This window comes from Lactuca saligna, chromosome 8, assembly GCF_052625555.1.
Source record: "Lactuca saligna cultivar CGN05327 chromosome 8, ASM5262555v1, whole genome shotgun sequence".
In the NCBI taxonomy this organism is placed as follows: Eukaryota; Viridiplantae; Streptophyta; class Magnoliopsida; order Asterales; family Asteraceae; genus Lactuca; species Lactuca saligna.
Genome location: NC_136424.1, coordinates 241,942,542 through 241,964,530, shown reverse-complemented (window position 1 = coordinate 241,964,530; position 21,989 = coordinate 241,942,542). Strand labels below are relative to the sequence as shown.

Sequence of the window (21,989 nt, the reverse complement as noted above, 5' to 3'; positions counted from 1 at the left end):
TGGCCCCTAAACATCCTATGGCCCCCAAACATCCTAACACCTTTTGCATCCCTTACACCATTTGCATCTCTTATACATCTTACATCTCTTGAACTTTAGGCTCGAGGGAGCGGTACATAACATGTTACATCAGCTTTTTGGCTTCCACCTAAGCTCTACATATGATTCATCTAAACTTTACCATGGCATAAATAAGAAACGCAATGATGTCAAAGAGATGAAGAAGTAAAAGTGAGAAAAACTGAATTTAATAGCACATACCAATATGCATTGTCTCTTCTCTATCTTTTCGACGCAAGAATGATGTTTGATCGCCTCCTCTTTGGCATGCCACCGTTGGGGGATCATGTATGTTCCATTGCTGGGCAAAGACCGTGCCTTTTTGCCGGCCACTCCTCTTAGTCTTATTGTCACAAAATACCCCAAAGACGGGAGTAAAAAATGTAACATGATAAAATAAGTGAATGTTACTTTGTTTTATATCCTTGGCGATATTAAGAGACAGAATGTAATACATGATGATAAAATAAGTGAATATTACTTTGTTTTATATCCTTGGCGATATAAGAGACGACCAAAATTGTTTTGTATATTAATTAAGCGGTTGCCAATTTTCACAACTAGAGGAAACAATAGACAGTACACACACGATCCGTCACGTGCGTAAGCAGGGGCAGAACGAATCTCCTCCCGATTTTCAACTATACAAAAAGCCAGCTTTCTCTATTCACACATCTCTGCCATCATAATATTCTTTATCCATGAACAAACAAGAAAATTATGTGGTTTTGTTTACATCTCTAACCACTAATCTACCCCCTACCCCCACCGCCACCCCACCCCACCCAACCGATCTTTCCCATCTCTTCTTATGTCTTATTTGTCCCCTTTCCCTCCATTTCTGTGACTCTGATCATACCCTTTATCTCCTCAGATTCACTCATCATCCCTCCATCTTTCAAGAAACTTAGAATCACGGCTTTCTTGAAGTTCCAATACCCCTTTGTCACATGAATCCTCTTTTGGGTTTCCTCAAAATCGACTTCTCTTTTTTGGGTCTTCTTGTTTTCCAATAAAGTTTTCATCTTGATCTAATCTTGGAAATAATTCGTGGGTTCTGTAAATCTTTGTGTTGGGCAAGTTAGGTCTACTTTGATTACCCTAACAAATTGAACTTTACCCAGAGTTTAAATTTAAAACATGCCTATGTATTTGTGCTTTCTAAAATTAGGTTTCTTGTAGTATACATAATCCCTTTTCAATTTAATTCTAAAAGAATCCCATAAATCATCTTTTGGGTTTCGACAAAATCAACTCTTCTTTCTGCGTTGTTCCTGTTTTCCAATAAAGCTTCCATCTTTGATCAAATCTATCAAAATAATTCACGGGTTTCTAAATATTTGTGTGTAACCCTTAGATTTTACTAAAATCAGTGCCTAAATCGCTTGTTTTTTTTTTCGATGGCTCCTTCGTATTTCCCATTAAGGTGGGAAAGCACCGGTGATCAATGGTGGTATGCATCTCCAATCGATTTAGCAGCAGCTAATGGTCACTACGATTTGGTGAGAGAGCTCCTTCATTTGGACACAAACCTTCTCATAAAACTAACATCCCTCCGCCGTATCCGGCGGCTGGAGACGGTGTGGGACGATGAAGATCAATTCAACGATGTTGCAAAAAACAGATCAAAAGTGGCAAGAAAACTTCTTCTTGAAGGTGAACCCAGAAACAGCCATGGCCGTAATTCACTGATCAGAGCTGGATACGGTGGTTGGCTTCTTTACACGGCGGCATCAGCCGGTGACGTGGGTTTTGTTAGAGAACTGTTGAAAAGGGATCCGTTGCTTGTTTTTGGTGAAGGCGAGTATGGTGTTACTGATATATTGTATGCTGCTGCAAGGGGGAAGAATCGTGAGGTTTTCCATGTTTTGTTTGACTTTTCTTTGTGGTCAAAGGGGGGAGAAGTTGGGTCTGTTTTTAAATTTGAGATGATAAATAGAGCTGTTCATGCTGCTGCTAGAGGTGGAAGTCTTGAAATCTTGAAACAACTTCTTGAAGATTGTGATGATGTTTTGATGTATAGAGATTTGCAGGGTTCTACTTTGTTGCATTCAGCTTGTGGCAGAGGTCAAACTGAGGTATTCAATCTGCTAATAACTCTGTTTTAATTCGTTTTTACATAATTACATTTCTTTTGTAGATAATAACAATTTATAACCTGAATGTGTAAAATGATTATAAGTTTAGTTCTACATTGCTATTAGGTTTATAGAAATGTAAATATGTTGCTATTATAAGTTTACAAATTGATATTATCTGCGAAATGCATAAGTTTGTCGTTATTATCGGTAAAGAAATATAAAAAACGATTTCCTACAATTTTCCATTCTACCAATTGATAGTGCAAATTGCAAAACACGTTTATGAGGAAAATAATGTACTTTGGACTATTTTTTGGCACGTGAAAGTTCTTATTTTCTATAGGTGTGGCCAAAATTGGAAATTATGCCAAAAACATTGAAATTTCTTACCTAAATTTGCCTTTTTGCTGGATGGAAATTAATTATTTATCGGCATTATGTCAACAAACTAGATATGTTGCTATTACGTAAGTAATTGTAAGCATGGTGTTATTAGGTGTAAAGAAACTTAACTATATTTGCTATTATCGGCTTACGAATGTTATTATCGATAAAAAAAAAATGTAAGTAAGTTGCTATTTTAGGTAAGGAAATGTAGGGAAGTTGTTGATCATGTGATTATTGATCCTAACAAGAGCTACCATGTTGTGTAGGTTGTGAAGTATTTACTTGAATCTTATGATCTTATCGGCTCAACAGACGCACAAGGCAACACGCCATTACACATTGCGGCCTATAACGGTCACTTACAAGTGGTGGAGCTTTTAGTTTCATCATCTCCATCCCTAATCCCATTAACAAACAACCACGGCGACACTTTTCTTCACACAACAGTCGCCGGATTCAAAACGCCTGGATTCCGGCGAGTTGACCAGCAAATCGAACTCATGAAGCATCTCGTGAGTGGCAAAATCGTAAATTTAGAAGAAATTATCGATGTTATGAACAACGATGGTCGAACCGCGCTTCACATTGCCGTAATCGAGAACATCCATTCGGAACTAGTCGAACTCCTTATGACCGTTAGATACATTGATTTGAACATCCGAGACGTTGATCGGATGACACCCCTTGATCTCCTTAGACAACGGCCGAGATCAGCCTCGTCAGAGATTTTAATCAAGAGGCTGATCTCGGCCGGTGGGATCTCGAATTACAACGATTATATGACCAGGACTGCCCTCGTATCCCATCTGAAGACACATGGGATCGGGGGCAGTCCTGGAACTTCCTTCCGAATCCCGGACGCGGAAATCATATTTTACGCTAATCCGGATCGCGAGTCAATGTACTCGGGCGAACTAAGTCAGTATGGCTCACCCGCCCGGTCAAACTCGGATTACTGTGACCGGGAATCGGGAAGTGGGCCCGCTAGACGGTTAAAGCTTCTTTTCGGATTTGCTCGAAGGAAAGAGGAATACGATGATTGCGATTCCGTAAATTCTCTCGGTTTGAGGAAATTTAAGCACGAAAATAGACCGATTTCATATCGGGAAAAATACGCAAAATGCTCGATTCCAAGCCCGTCTACAAAGAAGAAGTTTTCGGCTGGGCTAACCCACGGGGTGCTACGGGTGCAGTCACCATCGAGCCAGTTTTCAGGGTCATCTTGGTCATCCGGGTCAGATATTGAAGATGACGAAAAAAGGCCTTCAAATGTTGTGATCAAGAACTATATGCGGTCTAGCACAGGCCCATGGGTTAGCCGTGACAAACCGAAGTTCCATAGGCGGCAGTCTTCCTTGAGCAAGATTTTGATGAATCAGGTGTTTTGTTTTGGTGCACAGGGTCTAGTTGTGGATGAACCGGTTAGGCGTTCGAGCCCACGTCAAAGTTACATTGGTTCAACTGCCTGAATATAATATGTATATATATAGAAACGATCTGTATGTATACAATTTTTTTTTTTCTTGTGTGGTTATAATGTAATATTTTTATATAAACATTATGAGGACGATTTTACGTTTTTTTTTCTTGGCAAATACACACCATAAATTTTCGGGAAATACCCGATTTGCTAAATCTCTACCCTCAAATTGTCCGACTTTTAGCAACTCTGTAAGGATGCTTTAAAATTTTTATATTTGTGAACTGCATTTTGAAATGTAGAAACAAAAAGTTTGATTTTGTGTTACTGATGGGGATTTAACATTTACGTAAATAATATTAAGAACTTAGAGTTATTGACATAAAAGCACTGAAAATATTAAGAACTTAGAGTTATTGACAAAAAAGCACGGAAGATATTAACAACTTAGGGTTATTGACATCATAAAAGCATATGAAAGTTTTGCGTTTGGTTATAAATGATAATTTATTATTATTATTATTATTATTTTTTGATCTTTTAGACCATTAAACTCGAAAATTATCCGTCTAAAATACCATTTTGTTTAAAATTAGGTTTCCTAGTTACATTTCTTACGTGTACATTGACTTCTAATATTCAAGGGTTTCCATTGGCACATGGACCAAACTATTGGTGAGAAAAATTTGAAAATGTTTATTAAGTTTCACCGGCGAACGAAAGAAGGCCGGACTTCCAAACCGGAAAAAATCTATCATTTTTCCGATCAATTACAGTAAGTACCAAATAATAGGATTTCTTCGGAGAAAAGATCAAGTGGCAAGGGAGGAGGCTTGGAGAGCTCAATAGATTGCAAAGATGAATCAAGAACACGGCCACTTAGGCAAGGAAATATTAATCGCGGTTGCAAAAGACACCTATGGTCAAATTAGAAGAAAGTAAAAAAAAAAAAAGTTAATTTTTTTTACCTTAGGCACACTTTGAATGATGAGTTGATTATCAACAGACATAGTAGAAACCAAACATTCCCTTGGTGTATCAAATGATGAAAAAAATTTGTTTATGCACAACATCCACATCAAAATATACCAAACCGGTTGTTAGCAACGCTATTGTGGTTTTTGGATACCTTTCTTTCAAGAAATGGAGATGGACAAAAATAGATACGAACATTCAAGCAGAGCTTCTTGTTATCCTAATAAGATTTTGACATTTATTTTGTATTGAGTTTTATGATTGAGCATTTTCGCTAAGAAATCCTAATTAGCTAGTCTATATATTATGTCTTTCCCTTTCATTGTATTTGTACTTCAATTTGATAATAATACGAAACCCTAGCCGTTATATGTGTTTCACTTATTAGTTTATATGGTATCAGAGCTCGGTTGATTATTTGTACTTTTCATTTTTGGGGACGAGGTACTGTTCACCGGCACTGTTCACTGATTATTTTTCATCGGCGAGTTACTGTTCACTGAAGACATTGTTTGCGTTATTGTTCATTGGCGAGTTACTGTTCACGATTATTGTTCATTGGCGGCACTGTTCATCGACATTGCTCACGTGCAGCTGTTCATCAACACTATTTGCAATTTCGGGTATGGTTTTCTTGCTCATTTTTGTATTCAGTTTGGTTTGATTTGTTCATTTTGTCGATTTTGAGGGTTTCGTTTCGTTTAGCTTTGTTGATTTCGACATCTTGATTGTTTTTTTGCTGCTACTCATATTTATTGTTTGACTGAGATTGAAATATGGCCCAAGAGATGATTCTCTTTAGTCTATTAGTATTCAATTTGATGGAAAAAACTATGCTTATTAGAGTTATGTTATGAAAAATTTCTTGCGGGGCAAGACTATGTGGGGGATTGTTACAGGTGACAAGAAGAGACCAACAGACGAGAAGGCCTATAATTATGCAACCTTACTGGATTCATGGGAGACAAATAACTCCAAGATCATTACTTGGATTAATAATTCTATCATCCAGTCTATTGGTACTTAATTGGCGAAGTATGACACGACAAAGGGGGTTTTGGATCACTTGGCTAGGTTGTATACTCAATCTAACTTTGCAAAGCAGTACCAGTTAGAGTTTGATATTCGAGCCCTCCAACAAAACAATCTCAGTGTTCAGGAATTTTATGCAGCTATGTCGGATTTGTGGGATCAGTTAGCTCTTACAGAACCTGATGTGTTGAAGGCTTTTAAGCCTTATATTGATAGAAGGGAAGAGCAAAGTTTGGTTCAGTTCTTGATGGAATTACATTTAGATTTTAAATGTCTGCTCGGATCAATCTTTTATCGCACACCTCTTCCTCTTGTTGATTCGGTTGTTTACGAGTTGATTGCTGAAGAAACTCGTATCAAATCCCATGCTGACAATGCTCCGATGACAGACACTCCTGCTGTCTTTACTATTCCACAACGACCTCAATCTTCAAACCAAAATCGTCCCAAAGTTGCATTTGATGAGTGTGCTTTTTGTAAGAAGAAGAACCATTAGAAGGCAAATTGTCATTTGCTGACAAGCAAGGGAAATCAGCAACAACAACAAACAAGATCACCAGCACAGTCTTAGTCTTCACAACCCTATAGGGTTGGATTTCGTCTAACGACACTCCAAGAGAGGCTAGGGCCGAATTTTCCACTTCCCTTCTCTCTCCATAGTAATCCTTGGTTGCTAGGTTTATTTGTGAGCCATTAGAGGCACGCCACTTGTGGCGCTTGCTACCAAAGTTCAAGATCTTCAAAGATTTGATTGTTATTACAATATAACAATAAAGGTATGTATCCTAACCCTAATTATATGTTAATTTCTAAAATTACATGTGCCTCCTAGGGTTTCTAGTTTTCGTGTTCAATGCTTGTATGTCTAATAGTGAAAATATAGATCCTCAAATTAGGGTTGCATGCACACATATGATTGTTTGTTTGTAATAAACCCATCAGTGGTATCAGAGCGTGTGGTTTTTTGTTTTCAATTAGATTTGGTACAATTGATTGAACTAGAAAAAATTAGGGTTTATGGCTATTAAACGCTAAGGCCTTTAAAATTTCACAAATTAGGGTTTTAGAACCCTGTTTTTCGAAAATCCTTAAGGGTTTTCAAACCCTTTCCTTTAGCCACCTTGGAGTTGAAATCTAGGGTTTCCGAACCCTAGGGTTTTTTGATTTTTTGGCAAGGTTGAAATCATTGCCTTCCACTCCATGTAGAAGATTTCGAAATCTAAGGAATAAGTTAGTAGGTTGTTACGTTTGGTAATTACCTTGTAAATTGTTTAGTTGAATAAATAAAGATACCCCTACCTAAATTTCGAAATCCATGGACAAAGGATTAAATTAAGTTAATATGTTTAATTTAAATTGGTAATCCTTATTTGATTTATTAATTTAATCAATCGTTTAATTTTTTGAATAATTATTAAATCAAAGGTTTTTAAAATTTTAAGATTTTAAATTAAATGGTTTTAGTTTTTGAAATTTTTAATAAAATTAAAAAAACCCTAGTATTTTAAAAGTTTAAAATACACCCTTATACTATATAAAATTAAAAGTCTAATATTATATATATATATATATATATATATATATATATATATATATATATATATATATATATATATATATATATATGTATGTATGTATGTATAAGTAAAAGAGTCAATCTTACCGTTAATAGGCCTCATTCACAAAGTTGGTATATAAGGGGTATTTAAGAAAATTACCTATAAAATGACGATTGAATGGATATCCACTCTTACCCACCGCACTCTTGACTAGTGGAGGGTCGTTAGCCAAACGGGTAGGATAGGACACAACCTTCCATTATAAGTATAATGAAAAATGAAGTAACTAAAAACTTTTATAAATTTCCAAATCTTAGTTACTTTAGGAAAAATGTGGAATTGATGCTAATCCATGAAATTGCACATTGCACCCTTATTGGTCGATTAGTGGAGCGTGTGTGGTTAAGCGGCACACTAATATGGGAGCAATGTAGGATGAAAATGGGTAGCTTGATGTTTATCATAGATCAATGGAGTGTGTGTGGTTAACCGGCATATTGATTAGGTGATTCGTAACATCGAGAGTACCGAGCTAATTTGCATGGTTATCCACACCTTGTTTGTGATCCTCGGCATCCTAGTCACAAATGAAGGGCACAATCGAGATTTAAACATGCCATTGAAAAGTTCAATGAATCTCAAAAGATCTAGGAGTTTCAATTCATTTAAAACTTAAATTTCCTTTTCCTTTTTCATGGTGGAAATTGGTACATCGTCATTTACGTACCTTCAAATGTTCTACAATCTGGATTGCGGCATCCCTCTTCCAAATTTTAGAAAATTGTGTTGGATTCTAGCCTTAATATCTCATTTAGGTGTTTTATTAAGGACTCAATCAACTGACTTGAATTTTCTCCCATTTTGTAGATGGCTGATTCTAACTATGGTCTTCCCAAATCCCTTGGAACAAGCTTTGCACATGAACATGATATTCTGCGATTCGATTGAGGAACAAGAGATCATTCTTCACTTCCTCCACCTCCCCCTATTGTTCTCCCTAACCCACAAGTTCGAAGGCTTGAAAAGTTCAAGCTCACTCAAGCCCTTTTGGCAAGTAAACATGAAGAAGGAAAGTCAGTGTGTGCACACATCTTAAAAATAAAGTCACATATTGACAAGTTAAGAATGTTGGGAGTCGTTGTCTGTGAGAAGCTGAATGTTGACTGGGTTCTTCAATCGCTTCTTAACTTATATAGTGAGTTCGTAAGAGAGTACTATATTATGGACCACAACGTGACCCTCATCGATCTCACCTATTTGCTTGTTGTTGTTGAATCATAAATGATTTGGCGCACTGGAGAAGCAAAGTTGATTGGTAGATTTGCCTTCCAAACCTCCATGGACATAGGCAATGGCAACGAAAGGCATGCCATGGTCGAAAAGTTTGACCATAAGAGAAAGGCAAAGTCTGAGGTAGTTCCATGTGCTATTCCAAAAGAGTCAATTTGCTTTTATTGCCAAGAGAAGGGGCATTGGAGATGAAGCTACCCTATCTACCAGAGAGATCTAAGAGATGGGAGAGGCAAGACATATGACTCTACTTCAGGTAAAATCCATTAACTAACTCTGTAAGTTCCTTTTTTTTTAATTCTTAGTACAATATGTGATAATATTATATTTTTTTTGATGAATTGTAGAATCGAAGAAAAGAGAGGAAGCTTAAAGGAAGAAGTAAGTTTAGTCTGATCGCGAAGAAATGGATTTCGATCGCATGATTCGATGATCGGATTTTTGGAGCTGCTACTTTTAGAGTTATGATAGATTGCTTAGGAATATGTAATATCGTAGCTTTTCATTTGAGTTGCATTGTAAGGACAAGTTTTTACGCACCTTTTATAAATAAAATAAATTTTTGTTTTTGTCTTCTTTATTTATTTTCTTGGAATGGCATGTATGAAAAATTGACGTTTGTGTATTTCTAGTTTTAGCAATGTTGAAATGGATTTGATTCTTAGTTATGTTATTTGTGGAAATGTCAAGAATTTTTACCAAATAAGGAAAGATTCTTGTCGCCTGAGTTTCAATTGGACAGAAACTTGAAATCATACAAATTGTATTGTATGATGAATGAGAACCTTCATATTTTGAAAATTAAGACTAATTCCTTGACAAAGAGTCATGTGAAGGACTAGGAGAACTGGTACACAATGTTGTGCACTAGTCAAGTCCACCACAAGGAACAATAAGATTATTCATAATGATTTACTAAAAGTATAGTAAATGTGGTTATGCTTACAAGATTAAGTGCAATTTTGAATCATTGAAAAGTTTTAATATATTGCAAAACTAATAAAAAGAATTAATTAGGCAGAAAGAAAAAAGTTTCTCCAATCTAAGAAGAAGGGAGAGTACTTTTGTATCATGTTTTATGATCGTCTTGTCGATTATGAAACCATATCACAATTAATCCTCTAAGGACATATTAGTACACTAGTATGTATAAGAAGAGGAATCGGAAATTGTTAAAATGGTTAAATCAAAAGGATGAGTCATACTTCGTTCCATAATCAAGTCTTAGAGTCATGCTCCAAGATTGTGAATTGAGTGACACATCTTAAGAAGTTCTAACACACTCTTCAAATGTGAAGTAGAAAATTGTTTTTCTTACTCTTACACGTTTGAAATTGGCAAGTTGTAATGTCTTGGATAAGACAAATACAAACTAAGACCAATTGTGTATAGTGTTTGTCTTGATAAGAATCCGCACTAACTCTTGAATGTTAGTTTGTCAAAAAATATTTCTTGACAAGAGAATCTTATATGTCAAGTGGTCAGTGGGAGTCTAAATGATCTTGAAAAGTTTCAAGAATTAATCAAGAGTAAACCTATTATTAAACACTATCTTACGACTTGAGATTTGTAACCTATCGTGTTGACATATTCTTGTTTCCGTGCCATTCTAGTTTGGTCAACTATACATGTGAGTTCTATGAGTTCTCAATTGAATGCATAGAGGCAAGACACATTGCTCAATGAAAGTACATTGACTGATATAGGTGAGCTGCTAAACAAATTGGAATCAATGGTGGGGACTTGTGCTGCCATGAGGCAAAAAATTAAGAAATTAACTAGTTTTATCCATATGAGTTTGGATTTGTCACGAACATTATCTTACGATGATGGTTATGACAAATTCACATGGATAGGAACACATACATCATAAAATCTAAGTGTCATAAGGTTTCTCTCCTTCATGAAAATGATTGCGAGGAAACGCTTTCACTAAGAGAGATTTTAAGGAGATAGCGATTATGTAAATTGTATTCTCAAATTCAATTATGATTACGACATCCCTCTTCATAGTTAGAATTGTGAGATTTGGCGACTAGTCTGAACGTTCGGGACTAAGTAATATGAGTTCTGAATTAGTTTAGACACACATGTGAGCTATCTAAGGAAAGTTGTATGAGGTTAAGAAGTTTAGATAAAGCTTATCGAAGCATATCATTTTAAAAAAGATGAACTTTGGAAGTCAATAAGTATTATTTTCTAGAAGTTTACCTAATTTCTGAATACGTGTCAAAGCTAGTGGGAGCATAAATGTTATGCTGGAATGGATATAATCATCATGATAGTGGGAGCATCATTATTATTTTAGGTGTTGCAGGTTGGCAATATTAATTATAGAAAACAAAAGTTTCACTTTGCAAAGTTGCAAGAGTTGAAAACTTGTTTTGCTATAATTAAAGGAGAGAATGTTATACTTCGTTTCAAATCTAAAAGCTTAGATCGATAAATTTTAATCAAATTTAGTCAAGGATATATTAACTGCATTCTCAAAATTTGATTATGATTACGGAATCCCTCTTCATAGTTCAAATTGTGAGAACATGGCAAATAAAAATATCATGGAAAATGGTTGATAAAGTATCATGCTTTTATGTAAGACATTATGAATCGTGTCCCATACGCCTCTCGTATAGGATTGATTGCATATGCTGTAATATTTGACCGTTCTAAAATTTTCCAAAGGTCTAGGGCATTAAGAGGGAAAAAGGGACTAGAACCGGGTTTGACTAAAATAATTAAACAACTGTCAAGGACAATCTAAGGTTCGCCAAGGATTGGTCACTTATGAGCAGTTGGAAGTATGCCAATGGATGGGCCATATTGACATTATTATGAATAGACAAGATTCTATTTAGAATGAGCTGTCATAGGTCAAATATGGAAATTTTTCCATATTGGGAGTTGAACGTTAAGAATTTATGTCTAGATTAGAAACTTTTATGAAAGAAGGATGTTCAAAGGAATGTACTTTGAATGTGAGACTTCACATCTATGGGATTGTCGTGTAATAATCTCTAATAGAGCACTTTGTAATTTCATTGGCCGAGTCTTGGTGACTTTTGTGCCGTGACATTACGAAAGGACTATTGCATAAAATGTTAGAATCTAACATATTCTAGTAGTGACGAGAATTTTGTATTCTTACACTAATGATTAGGATTAGGAATTGGAAATGAGCATCATTGGAAATGTGTTCATTTGATCTATTTCACGAAGTAAGGACCATAGGTAAACATAATGTGCATGCTTGGTGCATGGGACAACTGTTGTTATAATTCAAGTAAGAAGTTGATTACCCGAAACAACAAATAATGAGTAATCAATATGGTGATTAAATAAAAAATGTTTATTTATACTCAAAGATTTGGGGCCATATACGATTAGTATTATTCTTGTGTTTCACTTTGCATGTTTTTACTTCCCGAATAATAAGATTATTCAAATCCTCCACAGTCGCTCATACTTTGGAAGTAGGTATGAATGAAGACTTTCATGAATCCGTCTGTAGATTGTCTAAAGTGTTTAGACATAGCACAACTTTGCTGCAAAGTTCATGAGTGCTACTATAAGATTAGAGTATTGGATTACACCCACTCTCACTTTGTCACACCCCAAAACCAAGAACGGCGAAAACGTTATGGGGTGAAGGACGTCATGTAAAGTATGACAACAGTGTAAAGTAGTAAACAAGCAACAACATTATCCATTGCATTCATAGTATAATTTTTATACAAGTGTGTTCTTTCATAGAATAAAACATCATAATAAATAATCAAAATAAATGGCGAGTCTTGACTGCTCCGTCTTCTCAAAACCTGGTCATCGTACCTGTCTACTCGTGACCTGAGAATACAAGTTATTTTGAAAGAGTTTATCAGCATAAAGCTGGTGAGTTCATAAGTATTTTAGTGTTATTGATTTGTAAAACTATAAAGAACAGACTTGTAAATGTTTGATGACAAGTGTATATAAGTAAGAGAACCCTAGAAAAGTCCTATATTTCCTATTAGTAGTAAATATTGTCTTCTACCAAGACCCGACTATTTTGAAGGTATGCTTCTTTGTAAGAATGACGGTTTTTCCCATGTAGAACTATTATTATAAAAATATAGTCTACCTCATCGCTTATGTGAATGTATCACAAAATAAAGGTAATAAGGAAAATAATCTATTCATTTGAAATCATATCAAAATATATTCTACCTCATCGGTTATGTGAACGTGTCACAAAGTAAAGGTAATAAGGAAAATAATATAATCCTTAGAAATGTATCCATTTGTCTAGGATAAACACGGCGTGGTAAATCGCCGAACAGTACAATCGAGAACATTAATAGATGAACACACCTGCTATAGCGAGCAGCCAGGTATAGGATGGTCAGTCCAGGAGTGTGTAGTAGTATCTCTACATATAGTATGTAGTAGTGTCTCTTCATATAGTATGTAATAGTGTCTCTCCATATAGTGTGTATTAGTGTCTCTTCATATAGTATGTATTAGTGTCTCTTCATTTAGTATGTATTAGTGTCTCTTCATTTAGTGTGTATTCGATTGATCCTCGCTCTCCCAAGTGAATTCAGGTCCTCGCTTGGCATTCCAGTGAACCTTCACTAATGGGATGGGGTTTTGCTTCGTCCACTTGACCTCTCGGTCCATGGTCACTACGGTTCCTCCACAAAGGTGAGGCTCTCGGTAATCTCGATCTCGTCGAGTGGGATTACAAGAGTCCTGACGGAAAGGCAGTTTTTCAAGTTTCAAGTAGTGGGAAGTAGAATAAACGTTACTGAGTTCGTGGGGTAGGTTGGATCTGTGTGTAACATCCGAAAAATACAACCAATTTAATTTTTTTCAAAACAACCCGATTTTCATTAAACTGTTTACAAAAAGGTTTTCAATACAAATTTTTTAGAGTATTCCCAGAATCACATTGCTACAAAATCATGAGGAGCGGTACGATCGCGCCTTCGCCTTGCCACGGTCTCCTGAAGAACCTGAAAAACATTAAACCACAACTGTAAGCCCGAAAGCTTAGTGAGATACCCCCAAAATACCAACCACGTATATGCCCTTCCAGGCTGCGACCTTCCGGTCCAAAACATATTGCCTTCCGGCCCATAACATATAAAACATACATAACATAACAGAACATAGAACATCCATGCATATCGGGTCTACTGTGTGACTGGTCCGCCGTATCGGGCCTTCAGTCCATCGGATCCATCCTCCAGGTCTAGTCATGTCCTTCGAGTCTACAGTGGGGTTGGTCCGCCCGTATCGGGCCTTCAACCCACCTGGTCCACTCTCTGAGTCTGCAGTGTGACTGGTCCGCCCGCATCGGGCCTTCAGTCGGCCTGGTCCACTCTCCGAGCCTCGGCACGTCTGGTCCGCCCTCGTGGGGCCTACAGCCTATCCGGACCACTCGCTGGGCCTTCGGAATAACCGGTCCGCCCTGGGTATCTTGGCCTACACCACAAAGCAGGACCCGCTCAACCCATCTCTAGTCCAAACAACCATGTGCACAAAACATACAATCATGTAACAGTCATAGCCAACAAACCGAACAAACAGATCACATAGCATATCATTACCCTACCCAGGTTACCGACCTAACCGGTCACTAGCATAGCATCACTTTATATATATCGGGGAACTGACCTTAACAAGGTCTCTTAGCATGTACCATCCTAGCTACCAGGATGCAGACACATCAAACAATAACATAATAACCATATCCGAATCTCAATCCAATAAAGGGCCGGCCTTGGTGCCTTAGACCATGTTGATATAGTGAGGATAACTCACCTCGAAACTGCCGGCTGAAAGGATAAGATCCCGCTGCTCCGAACTCTGACACGAAATCCTCCACTGAACATCAAAACATACAACTCAATAAATACCCTTAATTACCAAAATACCCCTGGAAGACAACTGGTCGACCTTGGACAAGTCAAAGTCAACCCCTGACTGACCCTACTCGCTGAGTCAACCCGATGACTCGCCGAGTCCTTATGCTCAGAACTTCCTTCAATCAGCGACCCAACTCGCCGAGTCGCTCCAAGACTCGTCGAGTCCAACAACTCTGAGTCCACTCGCACCCAACTCACCGAGTCATCCCTTGACTCACCGATTCCTCGACTCAACCAGAAATATTGGGACTCCTCGACAAGACTCGCCGAGTCCAAGAACAGACTCGCCGAGTCCAAGGCTATCTTCAACCTACTCGCCGAGTTGTTCTTCCAACTCGCCGAGTTCCAGGCCATCTTCAAGCAACTCGTCGAGGCCACCCATGTGACTCGTCGAGTACCACTAGTCTGAATCCATACAGAAGCATCTCAGGCCATGCAACTGATCCAAAACATAGATCCAACCTCCTACAATCCATCCATCACGTAAAGTGGCAAACTTTACGTGAATCTAAAGAGATCTAGGCCTTATTCACCTTAGAACCAAGGTTTGGGACATGGTAGCTCCATTAACAACACAAGAACAGGGGCTTTAATGCTCTTAAGATCTTCTCCACTCCATATCTGAGGTAGCAACCTCAGATCCATCCTCCAAACATCAAGATGCCACACAACCAAGCTCCCCACACAACCCCAAAATGAGAAACTAGGAAAACACAGCCCAAGAAAGAAAGTATTACCTCCAAAGGATGCCTCAACAGCAATGAAACTCGAATCCAAGCAAAACCCTTTGATCCAAGCCACTTCTCCTTCAAGATTTCTTCAACCAACACCTCTCCAAGCTCTAATTTGCTCAACAATGGGACTCTCCACGAATTTAGGGTTTCTGGGACTCAAGGGGGGAATAAGGGAGGCTGTGGAGGGGCATAATGCTCTTTATATAGGGCTCAACCCCGAAAATTAGGGTTTTCTTCATACAGCACCTACTCGCCGAGTCCATCTTTGGACTCGCCGAGTAGGCCACTTGATACGCGACCATAGTCGCGACCTGACTCGCCGAGTCTATCCATGGACTTGCCGAGTCACCCTCCGAAACATACACTTTTAGCCCTTCAACTCTACTCTTGAAATTCCGGGATGTTACAATTCTCCCCCACTTAAATTAGGCTTCGTCCTCGAAGCCTACGACATCTCATCTTCAAATTACTTCCCACGACGCGCCACCTGACCTTGACCGAACCAAGTCCCTCAAGGCACAACCATAGAAACTAGAAGCTCACCTTCTCCTTCCATACGGTGCCCCAACTACCTACTCAACTCGGGCACCAGCTGTGCCCTCCGATAACCGCACTCAACAACCGAGAATTACCCATGAGGCCTTACTGCTCCAATTCTCATCTTTCACTTGACTCATATGGCTATAAAACCACGAACCATCGGATCCCCGATCCGAATCCCACTCTATCCATTCCATGACGACAAAAAGACCCATTCTTCCATTCCGGAGCAACTCCCCCGAGTTCTCCTCTCGCAATCACACACACATGCTGATCTAGCTCTAGCACCTTCAGGTTTGGAAAATCTGATACACTGATGATGTCCTCAAACATCCTTCCAGGATGAACCGCTAATACATACCCAAAACCCTGATCAGAATCTCACTGAGAGTCCAAGACTCTCTCTCTGTATCCCTTCCGAACCCCTCTCCCTAGCTCTACGCCTGCGGTATTCCCTCCGCGCCCTGAGCAAATATATCGAGTCGAATGAGCTTTTATTCTACCGCCGCAACACGCTACTCAAAGACCATCGACGGACCACTCCAATCATAACTCTACACTGCCGCTTTCACTTCCGTGAATTCGCACTCCCTTTTGGAATTTCATTCCTCCTTCTTTCCTTACCAAGGAAACCACTCGTTCGCCCAGTCACCATGACAGGCACTATGGTGCTCATCCCACGCTACATTACCTCTTTAAAGCGTACCCGACATCCATGCATCACCACTACTCTGACTCTCATCGCAGGGACTCTTAAGCCCATGCACTACCTTCACTACTCAAGATCGCTACCCGGGGCCAGACCTCCCAATGTAATCACACTGCAACATACGCAACCCATAACCTCGAACCGATCCAACAGTACTCGCAGAGTCTTCAGCATGACTGGACCGCCTCCCCAGGCCTTCAGCCAATCTGGACCACTCTTAGAACCTTCAGCCAATCTGACTGGACCGTTCTCCGAGCCTTCGGCCTGACTGGTATGCCTACCGGCCTTCAGTCTATCCGGACCGCTCAACTAGCATTCATCATTCCGAACTATCCCTTCGGGAAATCCTCCCGTGCATACCGTTCTAGCCCTCTAGGGGTTCCGAACACTATCTCCATCATACATACTCGATCCCGGCCTGCTCCCATTCCTTCCCCAATCAACTGCTCTAGGTCTGTATTCCGCCCCGCACGCCTGTTACTCACCCATACGAGCCTGCTCTCGACCGATAGAAATACCGCTGAATTCCCCAAGCAGCTAAACAACCTCTCAGGCCCAAAAAAATCCGGATAATTTCCAATTCTCCCCCACTTAAGACACTAACAATTAATCACCGGTCGCCATCACCGATCTCCCAAAGCAACCTTGCAGAAAATCAACACTTACACGCAAAATGTTTCTCACCAGCGCTAACAACTTTCATAAAAATCATGTTTCCACACTGAACAACCCGCTCGAAAGGAACCCAATCTTCAAATATCCATTCCTCAGACTGCAGAATCCACCCGGCCTTCAAACCAACGCCGCATCCGCCACCAAGCCTCACAAAGATAATCAACGATAGCTCGAAGTACTAATCCATAACCATATCGATCCTTCAGGGAACAAAGGATACCAAAACGAAATCTCGATCACAACTCGCCAAACCCTCAAGGAACGACGGATACCGCACGAAAACCCAAAACGCAATTCCATAACCAACCAACGAAACTAGCATATAACAATACTCCACAATAATCATAAATAATCAAAAACAACAGAAAGAAACATACCCGCAGCAGCAAGCTGAAAAAACACGTCCCTAAGCCCTTGGGGGCTCCGCTCCACCCTGACCTCCACCTGCGATCCTCAACGTAGCCGGTGCTGGAGCCTGCACCAGTCCAGCAGCAAGATGTGGACAGTTGACCTTCAAATGTCCAACCTGATGACAATGATAGCATATCCTCAAATCCCGAACCGACACTGACTGTCGACAATCCCTCGCATAGTGTCCCTCCTTTCCGCACTTGCGGCATGCTCCACCGGACCGACAAACTCTGGCGTGACCCCTACCACACTTTCCACAGACGTGGCTACCCTGATCTCCCATCCTGGAATCAACGGTCTTAGACCGTTTCGTCGCCGGCTGCGACTGAACCGGAGCTTGCCTCAGCTCACGCATCTGTAACTCAATCTCTAACTCACGCCGCCTGGCGGCCTCCTGCAACTCCAGCAAAGTCTCGCACCTCTGCGCAGACACAAACTGCCTGATGTCTCTCTTTAGCATACTCAGATATCGGGACATCTGAGCCTGCTCCGAAGCGAACTCAAGGCAAAACATCGCCCTCTCAGTAAACATCCTGGTGATTTCCGTCACCGACTTCGAATCCTGTTTCAGCTCCAAGAACTCCTGAGCCAACCTCTCCCTCTCGACCTGCGGAACATAACGAGTGTTGAACATCTCTCTGAATCGATCCCATGAAATCGCAGCCCTCTGCGCATCCGAGTACGACCCCGTGGTCAATCTCCACCAATCCTTTGCCCCGAGCCTTAACAGGTTCATAGCACACCTCACCCTCTGATCAGCAGGGCATGAACACGTGAAGAAACATCCCTCCACGTCTGATAACCATCTCATAGAAATGATCGGATCCTGAACTCCATCAAAAGTGGGAGGCTTCGTATTATCGAAGTCCCGATACTGAAAACCTCTACTAGCTCCTCCCCCTGCCGCTGCTACAGCTGCTGTAGCCGCCACGACAGCCGTCTCCGTGAGAGCCGCATAGCGCTCATCAAAATACTCCACCATGGCGGTCTTGATCGACCCAAACAACTCCGGCAGCTCAGCCCGAAACAATGCAGCAACGTCATCATGCAGGATCTCACGAATCCTCGCATCCAACTCGTGCGTACTCATCTGACTGACAACCTCGGGTTGTACAGACCCACCCGGAACTCCTTCTCCTGCTCCTAATCCTGACCCGGATCCACTCCCAGCGTGCCCTGAAATCTCCATACTGAAAATAAAACACCAAAATCTCAGACATATTCCACTATCCCGGGAACCAACTCTCATCCCAACCCTTGAGGTCATCGTTTCCCTGATACGCATATGAGTCCGTGCTTTCAGTAGTACGGGCCCATACTACCTTCCACACCTACCCATATTTGTATGAAGTACTTCCACAACACTCTAGCGACATACATAACAACACTCTATCCTCACAACTAGAGGAACACTAGAAATCTCTCACAAGGAACCCTAGGCTAGCAGGCATCATAAATCAGGCAACTCATCAAGAAATCCTGAAGATCCCTAGCCTAACTCTAGCATGCTGTTCTATCAAAGCTCAATAAAACAATTGTCATGTATGATATTTTGGGGTTACTTACTGGCTCCGGCTGATCTGGCTCCGGCTGATCGTACCTCCGCGTCCTCCTTTACTTATTTTGAAAACCATTTTAAATTCTCTTTTGAAAACCCTCCTCGATTTGAGACTGGAGTCACACAAGTGTTCCTCCAATTCACTCAAACCAAGGCTCTCATACCAACTTGTAACATCCGAAAAATACAACCAATTTAATTTTTTTCAAAACAACCCGATTTTCATTAAACTGTTTACAAAAAGGTTTTCAATACAAATCATTTAGAGTATTCCCAGAATCACATAGCTACAATATCATGAGGAGCGGTACGATCGCGCCTTCGCCTTGCCACGGTCTCCTGAAGAACCTGAAAAACATTAAACCACAACTGTAAGCCCGAAAGCTTAGTGAGATACCCCCAAAATACCAACCACGTATATGCCCTTCCAGGCTGCGACCTTCCGGTCCAAAACATATTGCCTTCCGGCCCATAACATATAAAACATACATAACATAACAGAACATAGAACATCCATGCATATCAGGTCTACTGTGTGACTGGTCCGCCGTATCGGGCCTTCAGTCCATCGGATCCATCCTCCAGGTCTAGTCATGTCCTTCGAGTCTACAGTGGGGTTGGTCCGCCCGTATCGGGCCTTCAACCCACCTGGTCCACTCTCTGAGTCTGCAGTGTGATTGGTCCGCCCGCATCGGACCTTCAGTCGGCCTGGTCCACTCTCCGAGCCTCGGCACGTCTGGTCCGCCCTCGTGGGGCCTACAGCCTATCCGGACCACTCGCTGGGCCTTCGGAATAACCGGTCCGCCCTGGGTATCTTGGCCTACAGCACAAAGCAGGACCCGCCTCAACCCATCTCTAGTCCAAACAACCATGTGCACAAAACATACAATCATGTAACAGTCATAGCCAACAAACTGAACAAACAGATCACATAGCATATCATTACCCTACCCAGGTTACCGACCTAACCGGTCACTAGCATAGCATCACTTTATATATATCGGGGAACTGACCTTAACAAGGTCTCTTAGCATGTACCATCCTAGCTACCAGGATGCAGACACATCAAACAATAACATAATAACCATATCCGAATCTCAATCCAATAAAGGGCCGGCCTTGGTGCCTTAGACCCTGTTGATATAGTGAGGATAACTCACCTCGAAACTGACGGCTGAAAGGATAAGATCCTGCTGCTCCGAACTTTGAAACGAACTCCTCCACTGAACATCAAAACATACAACTCAATAAATACCCTTAATTACCAAAATACCCCTGGAAGACAACTGGTCGACCTTGGACAAGTCAAAGTCAACCCCTGACTGACCCTACTCGCTGAGTCAACCCGATGACTCACCGAGTCCTTATGCTCAAAACTTCCTTCAATCAGCGACCCAACTCGCCGAGTCGCCCCAAGACTCGTCGAGTCCAACAACTCTGAGTCCACTCGCACCCAACTCACCGAGTCATCCCTTGACTCACCGATTCCTCGACTCAACCAGAAATATTGGGACTCCTCGACAAGACTCGCCGAGTCCAAGAACAGACTCGCCGAGTCCAAGGCTATCTTCAACCTACTCGCCGAGTTGTTCTTCCAACTCGCCGAGTTCCAGGCCATCTTCAAGCAACTCGTCGAGGCCACCCATGTGACTCGTCGAGTACCACTAGTCTGAATCCATACAGAAGCATCTCAGGCCATGCAACTGATCCAAAACATAGATCCAACCTCCTACAATCCATCCATCACGTAAAGTGGCAAACTTTACGTGAATCTAAAGAGATCTAGGCCTTATTCACCTTAGAACCAAGTTTTGGGACATGGTAGCTCCATTAACAACACAAGAACAGGGGCTTTAATGCTCTTAAGATCTTCTCCACTCCAGATCTGAGGTAGCAACCTCAGATCCATCCTCCAAACATCAAGATGCCACACAACCAAGCTCCCCACACAACCCCAAAATGAGAAACTAGGAAAACACATCCCAAGAACAAAAGTATTACCTCCAAAGGATGCCTCAACAGCAATGAAACTCGAATCCAAGCAAAGCCCTTTGATCCAAGCCACTTCTCCTTCAAGATTTCTTCAACCAACACCTCTCCAAGCTCTAATTTGCTCAACAATGGGACTCTCCACGAATTTAGGGTTTCTGGGACTCAAGGGAGGAATAAGGGAGGCTGTGGAGGGGCATAATGCTCTTTATATAGGGCTCAACCCCGAAAATTAGGGTTTTCTTCATACAGCACCTACTCGCCGAGTCCATCTTTGGACTCGCCGAGTAGGCCACTTGATACGCGACCATAGTCGCGACATGACTCGTCGAGTCTATCCATGGACTCGCCGAGTCACCCTCCGAAACTTACACTTTTAGCCCTTCAACTCTACTTTTGAAATTCCGGGATGTTACACTGTGAGTTACAGGGCCGATTCTTGCAAGAATCTTGAAGGGCCCTATGTACCTTGGATTTAGCCTTCCATGCTTTCCGAAGTGTATCAAGCCTTTCCAGGGTGAGACCTTCAAAGGAACGTGGTCTCCCCCTCGGAATTTCAAAAGTTTCCTTCTATTATTAGCGTAGCTTAGAAATTTGTGAATTTCTGTAGGTGTCTTTAGTGCTGACTAATTCTCAACGGTTTTGATTTTGGAAGGGTCAACA

General features: G+C 40.7%; 1 protein-coding gene across 1 annotated transcript; it reads left to right on the top strand.

Moving 5' to 3' along the window:
- The first annotated feature begins 741 nt into the window (after nucleotides 1–741).
- LOC145008974 (uncharacterized) lies at nucleotides 742–4,109 on the top strand. Its single transcript, XM_078967621.1, has 2 exons — nucleotides 742–2,138; nucleotides 2,795–4,109. The coding sequence occupies exons 1-2, from the start codon at nucleotides 1,461–1,463 to the stop codon at nucleotides 3,995–3,997; spliced, it is 1,881 nt and encodes a 626-aa protein (XP_078823747.1). The 5' UTR covers nucleotides 742–1,460; the 3' UTR covers nucleotides 3,998–4,109.
- The last annotated feature ends 17,880 nt before the right edge of the window (nucleotides 4,110–21,989 follow it).